The sequence below is a fragment of the Citrus sinensis genome, chromosome 7 (assembly GCF_022201045.2).
Source record: "Citrus sinensis cultivar Valencia sweet orange chromosome 7, DVS_A1.0, whole genome shotgun sequence".
Taxonomy (NCBI): domain Eukaryota; kingdom Viridiplantae; phylum Streptophyta; class Magnoliopsida; order Sapindales; family Rutaceae; genus Citrus; species Citrus sinensis.
In genome coordinates, this window is record NC_068562.1 from 1,284,533 (window position 1) to 1,309,777 (window position 25,245).

At 31.9% G+C, this 25,245-nt stretch overlaps 1 protein-coding gene and 1 non-coding gene across 2 annotated transcripts; both read right to left on the minus strand.

Annotated features, from left to right (window-relative positions):
• Nucleotides 1-1,176: 1,176 nt before the first annotated feature.
• LOC127898970 (small nucleolar RNA R71) lies at nt 1,177-1,283 on the minus strand. Its single transcript, XR_008050738.1, has one exon. It is a non-coding gene; the product is annotated as a small nucleolar RNA R71 (small nucleolar RNA).
• A 12,131-nt stretch (nt 1,284-13,414) lies between these two features.
• On the minus strand, nt 13,415-14,536 carry LOC107178884 (putative F-box protein At3g16210). The gene has a single exon (XM_015534530.1). It carries the CDS (start codon nt 14,534-14,536, stop codon nt 13,415-13,417), a length of 1,122 nt encoding a protein of 373 aa, XP_015390016.1.
• Between the last annotated feature and the right edge of the window lie 10,709 nt (nt 14,537-25,245).

Consider the following 25,245-nt stretch of genomic DNA (forward strand, 5'->3'; position numbering starts at 1 on the left):
TATTGAATTATGTTATTGCATAAGGAATTAATTGGAGATTATGGATGAAAAGTACGTAAAGAATAACAATTGGACAGCATTGAAGATCAAATCAATTTGTGGAAGTAATTAAGGAGATGTGCAAGAAATTTGAGTTGTCACTTTAAAATTGGGGATTAATTAATAATTAAATAATTACTAGTTGAATAGTGGTGGATTCTGAAACCTTGGTAATTCTTATCTTATTGAATTCTCCTTTATTTTAATTGCTTCCTTAGTTTAATTGGTTTAATTTTCTTAGAAACTCAATTTGGTCAACTAGGTTAGAATTAATATTAATTTTAGATTTAAATTAGACTTTTCAATTTATAACAATCTCTGTGGGATCGACCTCGTTACCACTATTCTATTTTTAGATTCGTGCGCTTGCGAGTATATTAAAATTTTCACAACAAGTTTTTAGCGTCGTTGCGGGGGATTGTGCTAGAAAGTCAGTTTAATCTAGGTTGATTTAATTCTTCTACTAGTTATAATTTAGGTTGTCTTTTATTTTTTAATTAAAAAAACACAAAAAAAAACTTTTATTTGTCTTTAAATTCATTGTTTGGTTGTTTGATTTCTTTTATTTTTAAATTTCGTTTATTCTCATTTTTGTTGGTTTATTTTATTTTATTTTTCTTTCTTTCCTTGTCTAGTTAGTTTATGAGTGTTTGGGAACGTGATTCAACAAATCGTTTGGTTAAAAGAGAGTCGAAAATTGATAGTAGTCAAGCTAGTTCTTCTCAAATCATGGATGACCCAAATAGATTATTGCCAGTACTACCACCAGTGCAAGCAGAGAAAACCCTTAGAGAATACTTTTCACCACTTGCAGCCAACCAACCATCTTGTATTGTGTTGCCACAAACTACAGCAACACACTTTCAACTTAAGCCCTCAGTCATTCAACTTTTACCATCTTTCCATGGGTTAGAGAGAGAGGATCCATATTTGCACATTAAGGAATTTCTTGACATATGCTCTACATTCCGTTTTCAAAATTTTAATGATGAGTCAATTAGGCTTCGTATGTTCTCTTTCTCATTAAAAGACAAAGTGAAAGCTTGGTTGAATTCGCTTCCTGCTGGTTCTATAACTACGTGGGATGAATTAAGTAATAATTTCCTCACCAAGTTTTTCCCTATGTCTAAAACAAATGCCCTTAAGAGAGAGATAAGTGATTTTTATCAAAGAGAGGGTGAGCAATTTTATGAGTGCTGGGAAAGATTCAATGATTTACTCATTAAGTGTCCCCACCATGGTTTTGAGAAATGGAGACTTATACAATGCTTTTATAACAGTTTAACCATGTCGAATCGTCATATGGTAGAGTCTATGAATGGTGAGAGATTTTTGAACCTACATGAAGGGGCTGCATGAGATTTCTTTAATTCACTTTCTGAGAATTCTCAAGAGTGTGATTTTTCAAACCAAAGGGAAAAATCATCTCAAGTTTCTAGAAAGGGGTTATATGAAGTTAATGATGATTTTGATGTGAAATCCACTCTAGTTACACTTTCTAGAAAAGTAGATGCCTTAGCTCTGAACCAATCAATGAATCATCATCCTAGTGTAGCTAATGAGGTTTGTGCTATTTGTTCTAACTTGTCTCATACAATACAAAATTGTCCATCATTACCAGTCTATCCAGAGGCTTATTCTGAGTAGGTACATGTCTTACAATCATATGAAAAAACCTCCAATAATCCATATTTACTCACATATAATCCTAATTGGAGGAATCACCCTAATTTTTCTTGGAAACAAAATCAACCTTTGTCAAACCAAGGAGGACAACAATTTAACATGCCCAATCAACAATTTGTCCCTCCTAACCAAGTATATCCCCCTGCCCAACAACCTACGTCTCAATTTGTTGCACCCCAACAAAGAAAACCTTCTTTAGAGGATACACTTCAAAGTTTCATTCAGTTAACCCAACAAGCTTTTCAGTCAAACACTCAAGCTATTCTAAAGCTTGAACATCAATTGGGTCAATTAGCAACTACTGTAGCGGAGAGAGAAAAAGGAAAATTCTCCAGTCAATCAATTCCCAATCCTAAAGGAGTGCATGAAGTTGGATCGAGTTCAAGCCATCAGCATGAAGAAGTAAAATCTGTTATGACCTTGAGAAGAGGAAAATTATTTGACAACAAGGTGGAGGTTTCAACAAGGAAGACATCTGAACCTACTTCTTCAGATCCAGTTTCATCACAAGACTCATCACTAAATGATCCAGAAGAGAGTGACCCGCCAGCTTACATTCCCAAGGCTAATTTTCCTCAAAGGTAAAGAAATGGACTTCAACAGGTGAGATTATGGAAATCTTCAAGCAGGTAAGTATAAACATCTCTTTACTCGATGCTATTAAGCAAGTTCCTTCATATACCAAGTTTTTGAAAGATTTATGCACTAAAAAGAGAAACTTGCATGTCACCAAAAAGGCATTTTTAACTGAACAAACTAGCAATTTACTTTAATGTAAAATGCCACCAAAATTTAAGGATCCAGGTTCTCCTACTATCTCATGTGTTATAAGAAACCAATGTTTTGATAAAACATTATTGGATTTGGGTACTAGTGTTAATCTTTTGCCTTATTCTATTTACATGCAACTTGGACTAGGTGAGTTAAAATCAACTTCCATTGTTTTGTAACTTGCTGATAGGTCAATGAAAATACCTCGTGGTATTATAGAGGATGTGCTGACACAAATTGACAAATTTTATTATCATGTTGATTTTATTGTTATTGATACTCAGCATGTACAAGATCTTAAGAAACACACCCCAATTATTCTAGGTCGTCATTTCTTAGCTACAGCTGCTGCTCATATTAGTTGCAGGACTGGAAACATGCAATTGTCTTTTGGTAACATGACCATAGAATTAAACATTTTTAATGTTCCCAAGCAGGCACAAGAAGATGATGAAGTCGTTGAAGTAGATATGATAGAAGCATCAATTGATGACTCACAAAACCACTGTGACAATCCATTAATACCATGCATAACTGACTCTGATTTCTTTGTTGATGTTGATAGTGGTATTGAAGAAGTTAATGATTTACTTGATTCGACTCTTATCATAGATCTAATTAAGTGGAAAGAAAACATTGAGCCACTTCCTACTGAAGAGAAAAGTGAACCATTCAAGTTGGAGCTACTTCCTAAAAAAATACAACATAGGTCACATTCTGACATGAAAAAGGTGGTAAGATCTAAAGTGCTTAAATTATTAGATTTTTATACTACTTCAGATAACTCTCAGGAAAGCTTGGAACATAAGAGATCAAAGCAGTGCGATATTGAGGAGTTTCATTACCATCATCCTTTTATGGATAAAATGCTCCAGTGCTTAATCAATTATGCTTTCTGGTATTTTCTGTATAATTGCTTTGATTTTCACCAAATTCTTATTGATCCTGGTTGATTTATTGTTTACATTAATTTGTTAGTTAGTATGATTTTTTTTATTTCATTATTTATATTTCTTCTAACGTTTTCTTTTTAGTTGTCATTTTTTTAAGCTTTCTCAGCCCATCCAGGTGTGTTCTCTCCAACTTTCTTTTTATTATTTATGTTTTTATTATTATTTTTCTTTCATTTGTTTGCATGCTTATCTTTTGTTTGTGAAACATTGAGGACAATATTCCAAATAAGTTTGGGGGTGGGAATAGTGTGTGTTTTGTTTGTTATTAAAAAAATCAAAAAATTTCAAAAATTCAAAAAAAAAAAATTTTTTTCTTTTTGTTTTTATGTGAAAAGCCAATGATAAAAACTTGATTGATAATGAATATGGTTCTTAGAAAGGGTTGAATATTGTCTTAGTTTATACTTGATTCTTGTGTTAGTTCCTCTTTATTGAGATTCTTTACACATCATGAGCACTAATATCCGTTCTTTCATGATTTTGACTTGAAATTTGAGATTGATGCAGCCTGAGTTGAGAATTTTAGATAGAGTAAATGACTGTTTGTCTTGATTCTTATCTCCACAATACAAAATAGTATACACAGGCGCCAAAGTCAGAAATAGCTACCTATAACCCTTAAGAGTGAAGCTATCCTTGAGTAATTTGGGCTTATGTACCACAAGTATGTAGAGAATAATCTACCATGAGAAGAAGGCTACCTTAAGGGGTAGAGTGAAAGCTCTTGACTATGGTTAAGGAAAAAAAAAAGAAAAAAAAGGAAAAGAAAAAAAAATGAAATCAAGTGCATGTGCTGAAAAAAAAATCAAAAGAAAATGCACATAAAAGCCTGTGAGAGGAAAACATTAGAGATCAAGATGATAAGATTAGTTTGACCTACTCTTTTCTTTGTTTGAGGCGAAGGCTGTTGATATTGAAGATTTTAGGAATGAATTTGATTGAATTGATTTCACACACACACTACAAGAATCGAAAGAGAGATGGGATTTATTATTGAATTAAAGTTAGAACTTTGCCAATATTTGAAATTTTCTTTGAGCTATATAATTTTTGCAATCTTTGAGGCTATTTTTCATGTTTTATTTAAAGTTTTTTGTTTTTTTAATTTAATTTTTTTTAAATGATGTTTGTGGGTATCATCACTAAAGCCCTCGCGAGACTATAACTCGTCCACTAGGGCCGCCTAGGGGTTTAAAGGCTTGCTGCATACGCTAAATGCAATCGCGATCACCTGTGAAAGTGGTTTAGTTAGGATTTACTTTTTGTTTCATTACTTTTGTTTTTGTTTTTAGTTTTAGTTTTAGTTTTGCTCGAGAACTAGCAAAATATAAGTCTGGGTGTATTTGATGAGTATAATTTATATACACATTTTACCCTTAATTATATAATTGCTAGTTATTTTTATTTGTTATTTTTAATTAATTGAATTATGTTATTGCATAGGAAATTAATTGGAGATTATGGATGAAAAGTACGTAAAGAATAACAATTGGACAGCATTGAAGATCAAATCAATTTGTGGAAGTAATTAAGGAGATGTGCAAGAAATTATGTTTGAAGAAACCGAAGCCAATAAATTGAATATCCATGCTCGTGCAAACAAAGAAGAGGTTTAAAGCTAAAGTGGGCAGCACATTAAACAAAGTTTTTAATTAAGTCTTTGAATGGAAAGTCAAAATAGAATAAAGGAAGGGAATCAATAGCTTTTGGCTTTTATTGTTTTCAATTACCTGGCAGGCTTAGAGCTTTAGCTTGTAAGAGTTGGTTTAGTTATTAGAATCATAATAGGATTCAGTGGCCAAGCAATATAAAAGGGAGTTTTTCTTTTGAATTAAAGGCTGGACGGAAACAAAAAGGAGAATTCGGCTTTGAACAGAGAGCAGCGGCAGCAGCAATATTTCGGCTTCCATGGCTGATTTTATTTCTTTTGTTGCTCACAATTTAAGTATGTCTAGCTAATTTTCTTATACTGAGGTTAAGGATGAACCCTATTCAATGACATAATTATCTTTTTATTTATTTAATTCCCTATATATGTACTTTAATGTTTATGGTTTTTATTTCACATGATTAATTGGATGTTATTAAAATCTTTTCATCAATTCTGTCATGCATTATTGATTATTAGGATTAATATTCGATTAATTCTATGCTTGGATCTATAAAGTTTATACATGATTATATTTGATTTTATGTCTTTCATTAAATTGTTTACATAGAGTGCTTAGGAAAACTTTGACTCTTTGTTATTCAATATGTTTACATGGGATGCTTAGATGTCATATTATTAAGCAGAAAAAGAACATACATTAGATTTAATTACTTGGGCTTAATTGTTATATCCATGAGATGACATAGATTGATTTCGAGTTGTCACTTTAAAATTGGGGATTAATTAATAATTAGATAATTACTAGTTGAATAGTGGTGGATTATGAAACCTTGGTAATTCTTATCTTATTGAATTCTCCTTTATTTTAATTGCTTCCTTAGTTTAATTGGTTTAATTTTCTTAGAAACTCAATTTGGTCAACTAGGTTAGAATTAATATTAATTTTAGATTTAAATTAGACTTTTCAATTTATAACAATCCCTATGGGATCGACCTCGTTACCACTATTCTATTTCTAGATTCGTGCGCTTGCGAGTATATTAAAATTTTCACAACACCATGCATTATTGTTTTGTGTGTATCTTTTGTTGTTTGTAGGTGGTTAGTAGTGTAATCATGTGTCTGCTTGGCTTTTATAAAAAGCCTAGAAGCTATTTCAACGGGGGATTGAGATAATATATTTTCCCAAAGCTACTCTTTTCTTTCAATTTTTTTCTTTTTCGCTATTCTTGTTACCTAAAATCCATACAAAGTTCATGCTACCCTTCAGAAAATCCTTACTGAACTTCAATCATTGCAACCGCTGAGCCTTAGCCCAGTGGCTAGAGCCACTCTCTCACAAGTGTGAGGGAAATGGTTTGAGCCCTTACAAAAGTATTGTACGGGTTTAATTTAAATATCCTTCCTCATCTCTTGAGTGAAGGTTGAAGTTCTTCAAATATTAAAGAGAGTTAAAATATGGACAATACTATATAAGATTTAATATAAACTATTCTCAATAATTATGTGATTGTAAATACCAATTATGTATCATGTAAAATGTTGTATCCTGAGTAATAGTTTTATATAATAATAAATAAAAAAACTTCAATCATTGTGTCTCTAACACACTTCCCTAGAGCAGGAGATCAACCATTTGCCACAGCTCACATCTCTTCGCTCCAGCCTTCCCTACTTTAATTGGCCTCTTTTCATCTAGAAGGAATAGCACTTCAATGGCACCGATGGCTTACGAAGTTTAAAAGATCTTAGACTTAGACTGAGGCCTTGAAACGCCTGAAAACAGACTTCCATATTGGGAATATCGGGAAGCTTTCGAAAATTTTTCACATCAGGTTAATGGCTTATCTGGGACTTTTCTAGTTGGTTGTTTCATTGTAGGTCTTCAGGATCAAATACTACTGGATGTTAAGATTAATTAGCCTCGTATCTTGACTAACACCATGGGTGTAGCAAGGATGATTGAGGAGCGGAATTTACTCCACCAATACACCAATCAATTTTTTTAACCATCACCTACTTTTGTGATGCAGCAACCAATCCCAAATAGATATGTTGGGATCTTAGGCCCACTCCTAAGGCCGACCAAACAGCCCAAGCCATTGTTTCTCCTCTTGTCTAGGAGTTGACTAACCATGAAGCACGAGCTCGTTATGTAAAAGGGTTGTGCTATTATTGTGACGAAAAATTCATTCCTGGCCACCATTGCCAAATGCAGTAGCTGTTCATGATTGAAAATCACCTTTCACACACCTGATACTGGTTAAAGACGATGCTTAAGAAGAGCACTTTGACTTTATTGGATCAGGTGTTCTTAAGGGGTAGAGAATGATATGTCTCCAAAAATAAGCATTAAGCCACACAATAAACAGGCTTCCCATGTACTTAGACCATACCTGAAAAGAAAAGTCTTGGATTTAGTCTTTAGTTTGTTCTAAAACTAAGTAAGTGCCTGACATATGATCCATCAACTACAGGCGCAATATTGACTATATTTCTGATTATTTTTGTATTCTATCCATTATTGTTTTGTGTGTATCTTTTGATATGTGTAGGTGGTTAGTAGTGTAATCATCTGTTTCCTTGGGTCTTATAAAAAGCCTAAAAGCTATTTGAATAAAGGATTGAGATACTAAATTTTTCAAAAGTTGTTTTTTCTTTAAATTTTTTATTTTTCCCTGCTGTTGTTACTTCAAATCCTTACAAATTCTATATCAAAGAGCTCGGTTTTTCCACCGGTGCTCTTTCCTAGAGGATTTTCCAAAAGCTGCTCTTTTTTTTTTTTAATTCTTTATTTTTCCCTACACCTTTTACTTCAAATCTTTATAAATTCCATATCAAAGAGCTCGATGTTTCCATCGATGCTCTTTTCCGGAGGCCAGACTAGGTTTTAATCCCTCTTTTATATAGTATAGTGTTCTTTAGGGATGTGAGTTGTCATCGCAAGAGATTTGATGGCATGTGGGTTTGGGAACTATAGTTAGTATATATCACAGCAATAGGGTGCCACATCCATGTCGTAAATTGGCTGTGAATAGTGGGTACGCATTCGATACTGGTTTATTATCTAGTTCTAGTCACTATTGGCAGAGGATTTGACAGTTGAAGTTTCCTGTAAAGCTAAAAATATTTCTTTGGATATCTAATATTCTTCCTACAATGGCCAATCTAATGATGAAAAAAATAGTGGCGAATGCCAAATATTATTTGCATGGTATGTTGGGTGACACTAAAGTGCATTCTTTAGTCACCGTAAGTCTGTGAGAAAGATCTGGCAATTAACTCCTTTTTATATATATGATATTGTAGTGCATGCTCCTGGTGTTGACTTATGGGATGTGTTTGATTATTTGTCAAATGTATTGTAGGTCTTAACAGGTTCTAGCGCAAGCTAAAAGGGTATTAACTCTTTGAAAGTTCAAGGCAAGTTCTTAATTTACAAATTCATAGAAATAATGCTACTACTTATGTCATTTAGAGATCCTTCCAAAGAGTGGTTAGAACTTAATGTTGATGTTGTTGCTGATGTGCATAAGGGAATTGTTGGCTGTGCGGCAGTAGTGCGAAATTTTGAGGCTAATGTGATGGTGTCAGTATTCATCACGGGGTTTATATGGATGGTGTTGATTATGGGGAGACTGCAACATTATGCTTTGGTAATCATCTTGCTGATGAGATTGGTTTGTCTCTATGAGTATTCAAGTTGGATCCTTTGAGAGTGGTTAAATTGGTTTTGGGTCAAGATTATGCTCATAATGAGTTGTTTTGGTTTATTGCTGACACTCAACGCTTGTGTATGCCAAAGCAAGAGTTTTTGATTCGTCGTGTTTCAAGAGTTTAATCAAGTAGCAGACGTGTTCATTAGATCTGCTTTGGGTTATTCGGAGTATGTCGTCTAGATGGAAGATTTTTCATGCTACTTAATTTGTAATCTCGAAAATTTCTGATTTTCTGAAATATATAGTAGTTTCTTTTAAAAAAATTAATAATAAATATTTTCACTAAATTTTCATTATGATCCAATTCGAACTAATTGAGTCTTTCTCACTAGAGCCAGCTTCAATTTGATTCAAATAAATAAATTTATATTTGAGGGAAGTTTATGCTAAGTTTGAATTTAGATATGTAAAATGTTTAGTGTGAGTAGTTTAGTTGAAATACAGTAGGTGGCGAGCTAAAGTAATGCACATAGTGAGTTGAGGTGGTTATATAAGGAATAATAAAAGAGCTCAATGGAGCCTCGTAGGATTTAATTTAGGGATGTGATATGGGTGGATAATGTGTGCTTAGGAATAGCTTAGGTATACTCAAGATATAGCTCAAGTGGTTTCATAGAATATTTAGTGTAACTATCCTAGTTCAGGTAAGCTTATACGTCAAACACAATCTTGACCTCAAATTGAAACTATATTAAAACAAACATAAATATAAAGAACACACAATATTTACGTGGTTTGGCCTTTGACCTAATCAATGGGAGCAAATCATCATCAATCCACTATGTAAATAAGAGGTTATGTAAGATTTTATATTATGCAAGATAAATGATAAAGCTAGATAGCCATATAAAGATGGTTGGTGTTGATAAAGATGAAGATGGTAAATAAATATATGGAGAGTGATAATATGATGGGGAAGATAATGAAGGTAGAGAATAAATAATGGCATGGCCTTCTAAAAATAGAGAAGTGGGTGTTGATCTAAAAGTGGAAAGGGAAAAAGTGTGTATTTATATGTTAGAGAGGTAGAGCACTTCCTAATATATAGGTGATTAAAATATAGTGATAAAGAGAATGTATAAAAGTTAGGGTTAGATGTCAATTTTAAGTTAAAAAAGAGAATATTTTTAAGCTCATGCGTCATATTTAAGGAAAACAATACATGAATATTTCTTTTATACTAGGTTTATTCTTTCTCATAAATATCTTGAAGTGTCCAATCTTGACCATTAATTTCCAAGGCCATTAGATGCAGTAAATTCTTCCAGATAGTATCTTTACATTACTATAAGCATTATGCCATTTTGCCCATGTAATTGTCCACATCTTCTTGATATATTGGTCCAAAAATATCCTTTCAATTTTACCCCAAACAATAATAATTGTTGGTAATATTAAAAATAGTTTTTCAAATAATTATACTAGTATTATAGAAATTGTGATTATATTTATTAAAAAAAATTTGTTAATAATAATAATAATAATAAAGAAGAAGAAGAAAAGAGTATGAAGAAAAATAAATAAAGAATGAACAAAAATTAATACAAAAGAGGAAATTAATTGAAGTGGTGCGCTGCCCCTTAGCAAATGGGGATGTCATTTGTAACTTGTGTATATAGTGAGGGTGAGTGTGTGTTTTGGGGTCCAGATTTTAGTAAAGAGTGAGATCCTCTAAGCGCGCATAGCTTCTTACTAGGTTGTAATTTTTTCTTATTGAGGGAATAGAAAAGTTAGAGGTCGGTGCCTCCGTAAAAATAATCTTGTGTGTGTTTGTTTCTCCTTCCTTGAAGTGAAAAGTCCTAAGGTGTGCATTAGGACATAGCCTCTGTTGTTATTGTTGAGTGGCTGGTCGAGCGAGGCTTGACGCCATTGACACGACTTAAAAATGTTTGATTTTCTCCCAAGTGTAAGAGTGTCCAGTTATAATATATCTCAGTGAGTTCGGAGTCGATCCACAGAGAAAAGATTTAATTTGTTTATTTAAGTTTATCAAAAAAATTAAAAATTAAAATTAAAAATATGCAATTTAATTTAAGAATTATGAAATTGAATTAGTTAGGGTTATAGATCCACTCCTAGTAATAAATATAATTTAACAAATTCTTTTCATTTTCCCAAAAGATTAATTGTATAAATTATAACTATTTTCCCATTAATTTATTATGGATTAAGAACTTAATGTGCCAAAACTTAACTTGTCTACAATAAGTCAAAATACCATTTTTCCATACTTTATACTAAGATATTAAGAATTCATTGTGCCGAAATCCGATGTTTGTCTACAATAAATCAAAATTTCAAAATATAAAATATGGATAAAATTAAATAGAAAAAAATTTAATTTATAAAATTAAAAATAGAATTTGATTAAATCATATTTTTTCTAAGAGTTTCTCCTTCTCCTAACTACCAATATTTAGCTAAACGTATTTAAAATAAAAGGAATTTTCTTTAAAAACAAAAAAAGACATAATTAAAAAAATGCTTGAAAATTGAAAATAAAACTAATTTTATTTATTGAAAATATATTACAAAGAGAGATAAGAAGAAGAATTTGGGGGGAAAGAAGAGAAGAGAAGAGAATATGTGAAGAGGTGTGTTCACCCCCCTCTCTATTTATACTAATACATGGTAAATCCACACCACACAAATAAAAAAATATAATTACATCTTAACCTTACATTTGTCCCACTAATAAAACATAAATCTAACTTAATCCACTCAAGCATATCCAACACATTCCACTAACAATTACCATACCTAAGATGATAAAAACTTATAATTTTACAATTACCACATTTACCGTGGTAAAAACATAAAAATTTACAACAAAAGTCTCAGCTCCTCCTCAACAATGACATAATTTCTCGAACTTCCGGAATCAAAATTTGACATCCATATATTTGTTTGGAGCCTCAAATTGTATGAAATTATTATTTTTACCTAATAAACACACAAAAATACACAAAATCAAATATTTAGAAAAATAATTAGAAATTCACAATATATTACACAATTACAAATATAAATTACATTAATAGCACAAAATAATATTTTTATCCCTTAATAAACATACAATTTTTAACACTAATCAGCCATCATAGGTTTGCCGCATCATAAAGAAAAGCCGTGTAACATTAAGCTTTCTGCCTTCCTTTAGCAGTTTGCCATAAAATGAGAGTTATTGCATTTTATTTTTTTAATTGTTTTGGAAAAAAATGGAATTTCAAAATTTATGTGATGTATTTAGTCACTTTTAGAAATTCTTAGACGTATTTACCCCAAAAAAAAATAAATTTAATTTTAAAATATACTTTTGCAATAAAAGTTGTTAATGTGTACCATGTGGATAAGTCGAAAATTGGGATGTCATAAACATCTAACTTGCTAGGCAAGAACAGTTCAACTAAACTTGGGCCCTTAGACAAATTATTTTAATTAGACTTTCTTAAAAATTTGAGGAAAAATACATGTACTAATTTCATCATTAATTTTTTTTTATTTTAAGTCATTTTTCCTAGCATTTTGAGATGCATAATTTTTATATTTGAAATTTGCCAATATGTTTTACTCAGTGGATAATGTAGTTAATCCTTTAATATTTCCATTGAAATAAAGGCAAAAAGCATATCATTATGCTAAAAATTAAAAGATAACAATTTATGAACACCAAATTTTTTAAAAAGAAAATAAGAATAATAAATTAAACAACTGAGAGAGAAGAATAGCAAAATAAAACCTGAAAATTAATTCGAGATGAATTCATAAATTAACCTTACGTTGATGATTTAAGTCTTTAAGCAACAACGAACAATTAACTTTTATGGATCATGGAAGATAGAGAAAATAGTGTTTTTTTTAAAGTAGAAAGTAGAGAAAACCGTTAATTTTTTTTTCCCATTAAGAACCAAAAAGGCGTCGAACGTGCATGTTGTTTTTGCTTTTGGAGCTAAAAATTGTTAATGGATAAGTTAGTGGTGTATAAGGAATTTATAAGGTTTTAATTATAACGTATTAATTTACGTTAAATGGAGATTTTGTAACATCAGAAATATTAATTTTAACTTTAATTTGAGATTTTGTTGGGAGGATTAGGATTCTGAGCTTTTTTTTTCTTTTTTTTTTCCTAAGCATTGAATCAATGGTCAAGATTTATTTTGAGTTTTTATTTTTTCATTTCTCTTACCTAACAATTATTGATTCAATGCTCAGCAAAAACTCAGCTCAGCATTGAATCTTTATCCTTGTTGGGAGTGAAACAATTAAGAGTAATGATAGAAACCCCAAATTTCATCCCAATTGATGTGTCAATAATTAAGTGGTTGATAATTTTTTATAAGATTTAAGTGAATTAATTGTACTATCTTACCAACCAATTAATGAATATCACATCATTTAGGATAAATTTCTGAGATAGAAAATTTTGGATGTGTAGCAATGCTCAACAATAAACTATAATTTTAAATAGATATTTCTAAGAATTTGATAGTTTATTTAGGAAAAAAAATTGTAATACAATAATACATTAAGTAAATAAATATAAAATAATAATTGAGTTCACTATAATTCGGGAATTCATTTGTATTTTTTTCCAGGCCATCATCTGTACCCGGGCCTAGGTAACCACCTAATTTCTATTGCTGCGTATCCTTTTCCTTCAGTCTAATTAAACTCTCTTTTAAAACATGAACCGTGAACCATAAACCTGTGATTCTAATGTCCCTCATTTCTTGATATGTAGAATCATATAAGACCACCCGTTTGTCACTTGATTCTAGAAAAAATTCACCTTTTCTCCAAAATCCAATTGGCTGATATGTTTCTATAAAAGGTCCAAAAGTCGAATGTTTGGTCCAATTCCCCCCCGTCATTGTCCATAACTCAAAAGTATGTGCGAAACTATCCGAGTATAGTAAAGAGAGACAGTCATCATACGTTCCTAGCATCCAAGGTGTCTTCACTGACTGATAATAAGTTGTTGATTGAGGAACACTTGGTCCTTCCATTTCTTCAAACACCTCGTCGCTCATGCTAAACGAAAGAATTGCCTTGGAATAATCAGGTCGGCAAACAACCCAATAACAAAATCCATTTAAATATACATTGAATATCCTGTCAACCATATAATCATATCTCATTTCAAAGCCTTCCAAATCTCTCCAAGAGTTAGTGCTAAATTTGTACACTGCAACATGTGAGAAATCATGAAACGAATCTCTGTGATCATTCCATAAGGTAAGTATCAAAACCAACTTAAAGTCTTTAGTCACGGGATCTAATCCCAATGCAACGTTAGCATAGTGAGTCTTTGTATATAATGGAAGGCGAGGTCTGCACTCTGGGATAACTCTGTATTCATTCAGTGAAACGTTCCATAAATTTATGAGAGTATGACTTTTCAATAAACAAAATATACCGTCATAAGGGCCAATGTGAATCCCCTTCATTATAGGTTGAAGATCTTGAAAATGCAAGTCTGTTAGTGTCTTATCTGGGAATACAGAGAAATAAGTAATCAGGTCGTCAAACGGATCCCTATCATCTGGATTCTTATACGTACAGTAAACCATGAGACGCATATTGTTATCTCTTTTGAGATGCTTGTAAATGAAATTAGGATCTTTAACTAAATCATACCAAGATTTGCAAACACACTGAAATCGCATTAGTGATTTTACAGGCAATCTTGACAGTGTCTCAATCATCATATCGTCCGATAAGTCTCCTAGACTTGTCGCCCTTATTGCACCCTCCATTTTTTTTAAAATCAAATCAATATCTTTTCCTGCGACAATTAATAATAAATTAAAATTTGTAAAATAGCAATTTCACTTGTCTATCATTATCACTTCTAATTATGACATTTGACAGTCATGAAAAATTTGTAAAACAGCAATTTCAAAACCAAATCAATACCTTTTCCTGCGACAATTAATAATAAAATTAAAATTTTGTAAAACAAAATTTCAATTGTCTATCATTATGACTTTTAGTTCTGACTTTTGAGTTTTGACAATCATAAAAAAATTTTAACTTATCAATTCCACTGGTTGGAGATGGAAATTCGATCTTTATTACAAGAATAGCAGACATAGATACATGATGAATAGTTTGTCAATTCCGTGGTACAAAAAATTTCAGCTTCGGATTCGAGAATTTAATAAGGCCTATGAGCCCGACTCGAAATCAATTTTAAAAATTAAAAGATTTATTAATCTAAGATTTTTCATTATTTCAACAGTAAAAATATCAATCATATATTCAAGTTAATTTAATTTTATAAAATTATTAAAATGTAAATTCTTAATTTTGCTGGTCTTTTTCATTTTGGTTCATGGAAGTAGTTGGAGCACATGAATATAATTTGAATGGTATGCAAGAATAGAAATATTTTTTTAACATGTTTCCGTCATTTTTAATTAATTTCTTTTGGTTATTATTTCCAAGCTAAGATTCCAATTGTATTTGTGGTTGAAGAATCAATCAATAGACTTAAGTCTTTACACAAACTGTTTTACACAAATTGTTATTAATAAACTTAAAAAAAGGGGCCAAACCAGGATACCGCTTTAGCACTTCAATTTGGAATAAAATTTTGTATACACACACACACACATACATCTACATACACACACACTTAATCCCAACAATCAAATTATTAAATGGACATTTTTTAATGATCCTGCATATATTGAACTCCCTCGTTTCTTTTTCAATTTTGTACATTGGATCATGATCTTACTTTATAAATTTTATTAAGTTATTAAAAAAAAAAGGTTCTAAACCTCATCAGCAAATTTTAGTAGTCTTTGTCATACATATATAAATTTAAAGGTTCTGTTACAAGTTGTACTCCAAGGAATAGCTAGCGAGCTTGTGGGATCAAAAATAACATGAATGTATTAATTAAATAGATGCATCCATTCGGCTAGTCTAATTAATTTTAATTGGTTTATTAGTTTTTTTTTACTAATTTCTTTACATGTCCTTCTCTAGTGTGGGCACCCTCATTTTTTTTTTATGGACATACTTTTAAACTATGAGGTTTAATAGAGTTAAGATTTTAACTTTTTTAAACTATGCGGCTTTATAGTTCATTTAGAAATAAACCCATTAAACCATATTGTTTAAGAGCATGTCCGCGTTAAAAGAAATGCGAGCATTTGCACCTCCACCTCAGAATATATATATATATATTATAATGGGGATTGGGTCATTGTTTTAATCCCCGTCTCATTTGGGAAAATTTCAAGACTATCCTTGAATTGTTTCCAAATATGAATTATCGAGTATGGGGGTGGGTTCAGGAATTGCTTCCAATTCGAGTTCAGGTTTAGGGATCATGATCACTACCCATAATCTGTCTCATTGCCATCCCTACAAGATGTGGCCAATCAAATAAGAATTGATTACATAAGAATTAAAGAACAATATTATTTTAAGGCTTTAGTTATCTTACATAATAATATAACATACAAAACTCTTCCACAACCGTTGGATGAAAATCCAACGGCTGTGAAAATAACAAGATTTTGATATCTTATATTTTCACAGCCGTTGGATTTTCATCAACCGATTGTACAAGAGTTATATATCTTACATTATTATGTAAGGTAATAAGATTCTTCTTTTAATAGTAGAATATCCCGGTGCAGGAATTTAATTTGTCAGGGCTAGAGAACAAACAGTGAAAGGATTTTTTAAGAATAAGTTAGACTGATAGGTTTCTACATACTATCTGTCATTATCAAAAAAGATTTCATGAACAAGCAAAGTTCTTCCTCCAGAGATTTACTTTAATTTCGAAGGTCATTCGATTTTAACTTCATTAATTAATTGAGGTGTAGTTATTGTATAATTGGATAGGTATTCATTAGCAATGTTTTATACAAAGTGAAAAATTATGGATCAAAGTCAAAAGCAATAACAAATATATATTTCGTACCTGAGATAACCGACAGACGCAAGCTTCGTGACAAATATAATTGGAAAAAATAAATCCACAATCGAACTTCCACATAACAGGAAAAGCTTCCTCCGCAGATGATCTAACAGGGATTTTGATCTTCAAACCCCAAATATTTATGGCATAGGAACGGGAAATTGCCAAAAAAAGGGTAATCCTGGATAGCAATAACTTCGCATCTAAGTGGACCGGAAGAAATGACTGTTAGAAAATATTAACCAGTGAAAAAAACGTAAGGTTACCGATGAAAAAAGATCTTTATTGGACGAAAACATTTTAATTTTTCAAAGGTGAAAAACCCATTTTATCCCTCTTAAATACATCTTTTACCACTTACATTCTTATTAGATTTGTAATGACATGTTTAATTCCTACTGTTAAGAATTTAAAAGAATGGCAAAATTTTTTTTTCGCACATTTACTTTGCAATCCTCTTGATAGAATGACGTGAAACAAGTTATCGAATTTCTTCAAATTAAATCCATTCTAATTTGATTCCTAAAAACAAAAAAAACAAAAGACAAATTCTATATCAATTCCCATTTGACGATTTCATTCTTCAGAATCATTGAGGCTTTGAACAAGTAAAGCTTTCAACTTTATTTTGTATTTAAACAAACATTTAAAATTTATGTAGTTTAACTTGCAGATTTAATTCCTTCTCCAACGTTTGTCCAAAAAATATAAAACCCATAAAATTCTATAATCGAAAATATCAGTAAATCAACAAAAATGTTGTGCCATATCCATTGCTCTTACGGATTTGGGTTCGATCAAAATGTTGCGGTGAACACCAAATAAAAATCAGAAAACGGGAGAATGTATAGATTTTTCTTCTGAAATAAACTAAGAGTGGGACCATTGGCACCCCTTCAAATACCTCTTAAAACCCCTATAATTATTTTACAATTTTAACTTTTACTAAAATTACATAATATGACAATTTCTAATTAAACCTTTGCTCAAAAGTCAATAATTTTTTCCTTAAAAATTCTTATGCAGTAGATTTTTATTTTAAAACGGAAGCAAGAAAAGTTTGGAAGAGCTCAATAATATGAATGCCGGAAGAGAAATGTGGAAGTTGATTTTAATAGAAAAATGACAAACAATGATTTTGAGTCGGGAAACATGTTTAGTGATCTTGAAAATGCAATATGGAAATCTAAATCCGAGGAAGAATATGATCCAAGATCATCAAGGGTAAAAGCAAATTATTATTACACGAGCAACAATGATGACGTGGATGAATTTTATGCCACAGGGGAGAATAACAAGAATGGGATGAATCAATTTGAGGGTGAAGATGATGATTTTGAAGCTCACAATAAAGTGAATAATAGACTGAACAAGACACAAAACTAGACAAATGAGATCAGGACATTGATTTATAGCAACCTTTAGTGAAGGTGGTACTTGAGATTAAAATCTAATATTTTAGAAATTAAAAGGATTGTTTTTTCCTCTTATTTTCAGGTGAAAATTTTATTACTGGCGGCTGTTAGTTGCACCTTCTACATCTATTTAGTTGCAAATTAAATTTAAAAAAATTTAAACCCCTGCAAGTAAGTCTTTCACTCATTTTTCTCTCTCTAGTCCTCATCCCAATGATGCTAATTTAGTTGCACCATCTATAGCCATTTCAAAACCAAGAAATGAAACTCAACTCCCTATTGCTTCCCTTAAGCCAAGTTTAGTCTCAAACTTTCCTCCTACACCAGTTAATCCATCATATCCTCCTCTGTACCTTCTACATCGACACACCTTATGGTTACTAGAGTAAAATCTGGAATATTCAAACCCAAAACTTATCTGGCAGCAACTCAAGACATAGAACCAATAAGTGTTGAATTAGCTCTGTCCAATCAGAAATGGTATATGGCTATGAAAGAGGAGATAAATGTTTTGCATAGAAATCAGACATGGACTATAGTTCATTTTGACTCAGGAACAAAGGTTGTAGGTAATAAATAGGTTTTTAGAGTCAAATACAATCCATATGGGAGCATTTCTAGGTATAAGGCACGCCTAGTTGCTAAAGGGTTACATCAGACACAAGGAGTGGATTTCTTTGAAACTTTTAGCCCTGTTGTAAAGCCCTGTATAGTAAGAATTATTCTTAGTTTAGCAGTGATGCAACACTAGACTATTAGGCAGTTGGTCATCAACAAAGCTTTCTTAAATGGAGTGTTTATTGAAGATGTATATAAGCCCCAACTAGAGAGTTTTATTGACTCTAGATTTCCCTCTCATGTGTGCAAGTTAAACAAGGCTTCATATGGTCTTAAACAAGCTACAAGAATTTGGTATGATCAATTGAAATGTTCATTAATGCAATAGGGCTTTCAAACCTCAAAGTTTGATACTTCTCTCTTTATTAAACATGTTAGTGATGACATTTTGGTTATTTTATCTATGTAGATGACATACTTATCACTAGATCAAATAAACAGCATGTAGAAGGGGTGATCAGCAAGCTTGACTTTACTTATGCCTGCAAAGACTTAGAAGAATTCAATTATTTCCTTGCCATAGAAGTAAATCCTAGCCTAGAAGGCTTGCATCTCTCTGAAACTAAATATGTTGGTGATATTCTTCAAAAGGTGCATATGTTTGATAACAAGGGATATAACACACCCATGAATGCAACTGAAAAGTTAAAGAAAGAAAATAGTGTATTGTTTGAGAACTCTTCCCTTTATAGAAGCATTATTAGCTCTCTTCAGTATGTGACTTTAAAAAGACCTAATATTGCCTTTTCAATCAACAAGTTAAGTCAATTTATTGCTACACCTACTATTCTCCATTGGCAAGCTTGTAAGAGGGTACTAAGATACCTACAGAGTAGAGCAAACTATGGACTCCAGTTTTTTAATTCAAGTTATTTCATCTTAAATGCTTATTCTGATGCTAATTGGGGTTCAGATCCTAATGACAGAAGATCCACTAGTGGCTACTGTGTATTTCTTGGCAACAATCTAGTTTCATGGTCTTCAAAGAAGTAGTAGATTGTCTCTAGATCAATAGCAGAGTCTGAGTACAGAGCACTTGCACTTGCTACTTTGAGATGCTTTGGATCACTTATCTATTACAAGAACTTAAAGTCCCTTTACACTAGCTTCATGTCATGTATTGTGATAATAAGAGTGCTAACGCATTGGCTAGTAATCCAAAGTATCATTCACACACCAAGCACATAAAGCTTGATCTTCACTTTGTTCGAGATCATATAGCTAAGCATGAGCTCTCTATTACTCATGTTCCCAGCTTTGATCAATTGGTAGATATTCTTACCAAACCTTTAGCTTATGATCAATTTGCTTATTTGTGCAATAAGCTTAATGTTTTTTTGAGACCTTAAGCTTGAGGGGGATGTTAAGTATATTAGAATTAGTTAGTTAATGTGTATGTTGACATGGCTATTGAGTCAACTGTGTTTTTTATAATTTGTTATAGAGGTTGTTAGTAGTGAGCTATGTTTGTAAAGTGTGTAGAATCTTCCAATCACATATAAAAAGCTTGTAATTTCTAAATTCAATCGAGATAAATGAAAATAGAATATTTAACTTACAAAAGTTTTCTTTTCTTCTCATTTTCTCAGTAGCCAAACAACATCACAGTCTCATATAAAACTTAATTGACCCATTTGTTATAACATGAAATCCTATAGCTCTGAAAATATGAATATGCAAAACTAGAAAACAAACATGCCTTAACCTACAAAAGTAGTAAATAAAACCATACATACACCAAATCAAATTCTGGATGTGAAATATATACACCCACTAGATTAGAATTTAAGTGTGAAAGATAAACACACACTAGATCAGGATTTGGGTGTGAATACCTACCCTTACACATAATAAAGGGACAAAAAAACGAAGCAATTGAAGATGGAGCAAAGAGAAGTTTGGAAAAAAAGGGATGGATTTAAGAGAGTTCTCAAAGTGAACAAATTGAAACCTTTTCAAGGTACACAGATGGCTAATAGTTATGAAATAAGTGTGTTAGGCTTGGCAATTTAGCCCGATCCTATTTTTGGCTCGACTGACCCGACTTTAATTTTTAGGGCTTTGACTCGAATTTTCAGGTCTTGGGTTGAGTTCGGGCCAAAAGTTTTAGGCCCGAACAAATTTCGGGTCAGGATCGGGCTTAAGCCGACCCGACTTGACCCAACCCGACCCTATTTGGAAAAAAAAAAGCTAACACAAGTTTTACACACACACACAACACAGATGACAGATCACACACGCACACTTCACTCTAAACCGAAAATCACATACACCACATACACTTACACAAATTCACAAAAACCCAAAGTCAGCCACTCAGCCTCCGTCCTATTAGCCAGCATTGTGACCGTCCACCGCATGCCAACCAATCAACCATTTGTCTTACTGTCGCTTACTGCCTGCAGTTTGCTCCAACTGCAATCACAATCAGCTACACGACGCCACGACGTGAACCAGCCGCCCTTTGTCGCCGTCCTGCTGCGTCCACTTGCCAGCCAATGCAGAGATTGAGCTGCTACGCACATGTTCTGCAGCTTCTACTGCTGGCATTAGCTATTTAGATTTGGCAATTTTAATTTCATAAATTTTAATTAATGTTTTTCATTTAAGGTTATAATTGAATCTATAATTTAATAATTTTAGCTAAATATATTCATGTTAATTAATTAATTATGTAGTTACTATAAATATTATATTGTGGCTACATATAAGGCTATATATAGGGTTTATTTAATTATTATGTTATAATTGTAAATTAAGTTTAATTATATCTTAAGTTATAATTTCATAAATATTAATTAATTTTTTTCATTTAAGCTTATAAATTTATTTATAATTTTAGCTAATTATATTCATAATGATTATGTAGTTACTATAAATATTATATTTTAGCTAAATATAGCCTTATATAAGATTGTAAATATTAATTATTATGTTGTAATTGTAAATTAAGTTTAATCATATTTTGAGTTTATAAATTAACTTAAAATAAATAAGTTCAATCATATTTTAAGTCTATAAATTAACTGCAACTTGTTATACATTTTATTTAGGTCATTATGTCAAATTCACGTGAAGATTTTCATGTTGGCGAAGAGAATAGAAATGATGTCATTCATCTTGAAGGGGTCTAAGAAGTTAAAAGAGTTGAAGAGGCATCCCATGGTGATGATCGGGTACAATAAAGTAGTAATAAAAAAAGCGAGGTGTGCAAGAACCTTCTTATGTTTGGGGACACTTCACTAAGGTAACCATTAATGGTGAATTGAAGGCGAAATGTAATCATTGTCAAGCTAAGTTGGTAGGATCTGGTCATAATGGAACCTCACATTTGGATAGACATTTGAAAAGATCATGTAAAGCAAAGGGTGTTCCTTCAGTTTTTGATAGCTTACAAAAAACTCTTAACTTGACGAGGAAAGATGATAGAACAAGTTGTATTGAGATGAGAGAATTTGATCCAATTATTGCTTGGCAAAAGATAGCCACCTTCGTTGTAAACCATGAGCTACCACTTAATTTTGTGGAATATGATGCATTTAGGGATTTGATGTCTTATGACAACCCTTTGGTGAAGAATTTGAGTAGAAACACTTTAAAGAGTGAGATTCTTAAATTGTATCAAGCTGAAAAGGCAAAAGCAATGGCTTTATTAGAGAATAATGAAAGTAGGGTGGCAATTACTAAAGACATGTGGACTGCGAGTAATCAAAAGAAGGGGTACATCGTTGTTACGGGACATTTTGTGGACAAGTCTTGGCGGTTAGAAAGTCGAATTTAGATTTTTGGTGATGAATAAGTTCATATATTTGCAAAGTCGATATTATGTTTACTTATTTCTAATTCAATTTAATTAATTCTAAAATTTAGTTTTTTGGTAATGATAGGTTCATATACTTGCCGGCTCTACATACAGTTGAATTTCTTTCTAAAGCATTTTTTAAATGTATGATGGATTGGAATGTGGATAGAAGGATATCGGTTGTAACTTTAGATAATTGTTCCACCAATGATGCCATGGTTGATAAGTTGATGGGATTGATTCCAGTTGATTCTATGTTAATGGGTGGGGACTTTTTTCATATGAGGTGTGTGACTCACATTTTAAACTTAATTGTGAAGGAGAGGATGAAAGAGATTGAGGAGTGGATTAAAAAGATTAGGAATAGTGTGGCTTATTGGACGGGCACACCAAAGAGGGTATAAACTTTTGACATGGTTGCGTGGCAATTACAAGTAAAGTGTGAGAAAATGTTGGTGCTTGATTGTGTAACTAGATGGAATGTGTTGAGTGTTAGAAAATGCATATTTATAAAGGAGAAAACCGTCATTTTACATTTCAAGTCTTACTAACAACCCTTACTTTTATGTATTTAACCTTCTTGTGATTTAATTACATGTGTTTTATTTTAATTAAGTATTTTATGTATTTTAGGGGCATCATAGTCATTTCACAATAAACGAGAAATCAGATGGCAAAACGGACATCACTTTTGAACTCAGGACGGTCGAAAACCTTAGGAGGAGCATAAAAGGAAAAATGGCACTGTTCACATATACGGTACTATTCACATGTACGGTACTGTATACGTTACTGTTCACGACACTGTTCACATAAACGGACTGATGACGTGGCATTGACTGATGAGGTGTCACGATCCTATTGGACTAAAATTCTTATATACTGTTGATGGTGACGTGGCAGCATATCAGTGGACGAAAAATCTCGCATACGGTGCATGCATCACACAGGATTATTTTCAATCAAACCGTGTTACTGTTCATCCGCGTGGTCAAACCGTGGACTGTTGACTGATGACGTGGCGCAATCCTGAGCGTCCAAACTGTTTTTAATCCGATGGCCATGATTTACTCCATGTATTTATAAAAAGGGGGCCTTCCCCCCCTAATTTGATATCTCTGAATCCATTTTTGGGATCCATTTTCTGTAATTGCCTCTCCATCTTGTATTTTCTTCATATTTTAATAAATTCCCATTTTGCCCATAGTTCAACTATGAGTGGCTAATTTTCTTTCAAGCTTGGGTTGAAGGTGAAGTCTCAACATGTGTCATGGGCTTAATTTGGTAAATTTATTTTCTCATCCCCTCTAATTTTTGTGGATGTTTTGACTTCTCGTCGACAAATAATAATAGTCTTGTTTAGATACCGCCTTGGTTACACCGGCTCTCTAGTATAAGGTTATTATTATTTGGCACGATAAGCCCTTAGCACCATATTAATTAGAGCGTGGTTCATGAGGTGTGGATTCCCCCCTCATGATTTAATTGGCATTAATACGGATTATTTAGCCCATGATGCATGTTGATACGGATCCAGATACCCAAGTACGTCATTTCAATATAATTCTCGTCAATTTATTCTCGCCATTTCAATACCAATTTTAGAATTTATTCTCGCCATTTCAATACCAATTTTAGAATTTATTCTCGCCATTTTAATTTAAGTTTTAGCATATTCCAAATTATTTCCACCATAAATCCAATCACCCATTTACAAAATTAATTCTACACAATTAAAATCCACCTCCTCGTGGGATCGACACTTGTCACCATAGATCTATACTACAATAGATTCGTGCGCTTATGAGTACATTAAAATTTGCACAACAAGTTTTTGGTGCCGTTGCCGGGGAGGTAAGTAATTTTAATTCGTAAAATTAATTTTTTGTGAATAATTTCTTTTATTTGTTTTCTTGTATTTTTTTTATTATTAAAAAAAAAGTGAATCTACATTTAAAGGTTAGTATTTTTTTTTCTTTTTCTCTTCTTTAAAATTCTGTAATTTAATTTTTAATTTATTTTTCTTTGTAATTTTTTTTATTTTATTTTAATTAATTTAATTTTTAGTTAATTTCTTTCACGTATTTATTTTTGTGTATTTTTATAGAAAGGTTGTAATAGCGCAATAAGGTTAGTATCGTAATTTCTCCCTCTTCTTTATTTTTATTTGTTTTGTTCCCATCTTTATTTTTATTTTTATTTTATTTGTTTTGCATGCATGGTCGTAGGTCATTATTACCCAATCTTGAACCTATAGACCTTGAACTAGAAAAAACACTTCGCACACACAAACAAATTAAAAATAAAATGGATTTGCAACCACAGGAGAGGCCATTTAAGGACTACTTCAGTCCCTTAGCTAATTTGAGCACATCATGTATAAGATACCCAAATGTAGCTGCTAGGAGTTTTGAACTAAAACCTAGTGTGCTAAATTGTCTCCCAACATTCTATGGCTTAGAAAATGAGGATCCATATAATCATCTGAATGATTTTCATGCTATTTGTCAAACTTTTAAATACGAAAATTTTTCAGATGATGATGTAAAACTCAAATTATTCCCATTTTCTTTAAAGGATAGAGCTCGTTCATGGCTTAATACATTGCCTGCCAATAGCATTTCATCATGGGAACAAATGGTAACTAAATTTTTGAATAAATATTTCCCAGTGCATAAAACTAATGCT

Excerpts from the sequence above, each read along its gene's own strand:
- LOC107178884 (XM_015534530.1), bottom strand. The coding sequence starts at position 14,536 with ATGGAGGGTGCAATAAGGGCGACAAGTCTAGGAGACTTATCGGACGAT.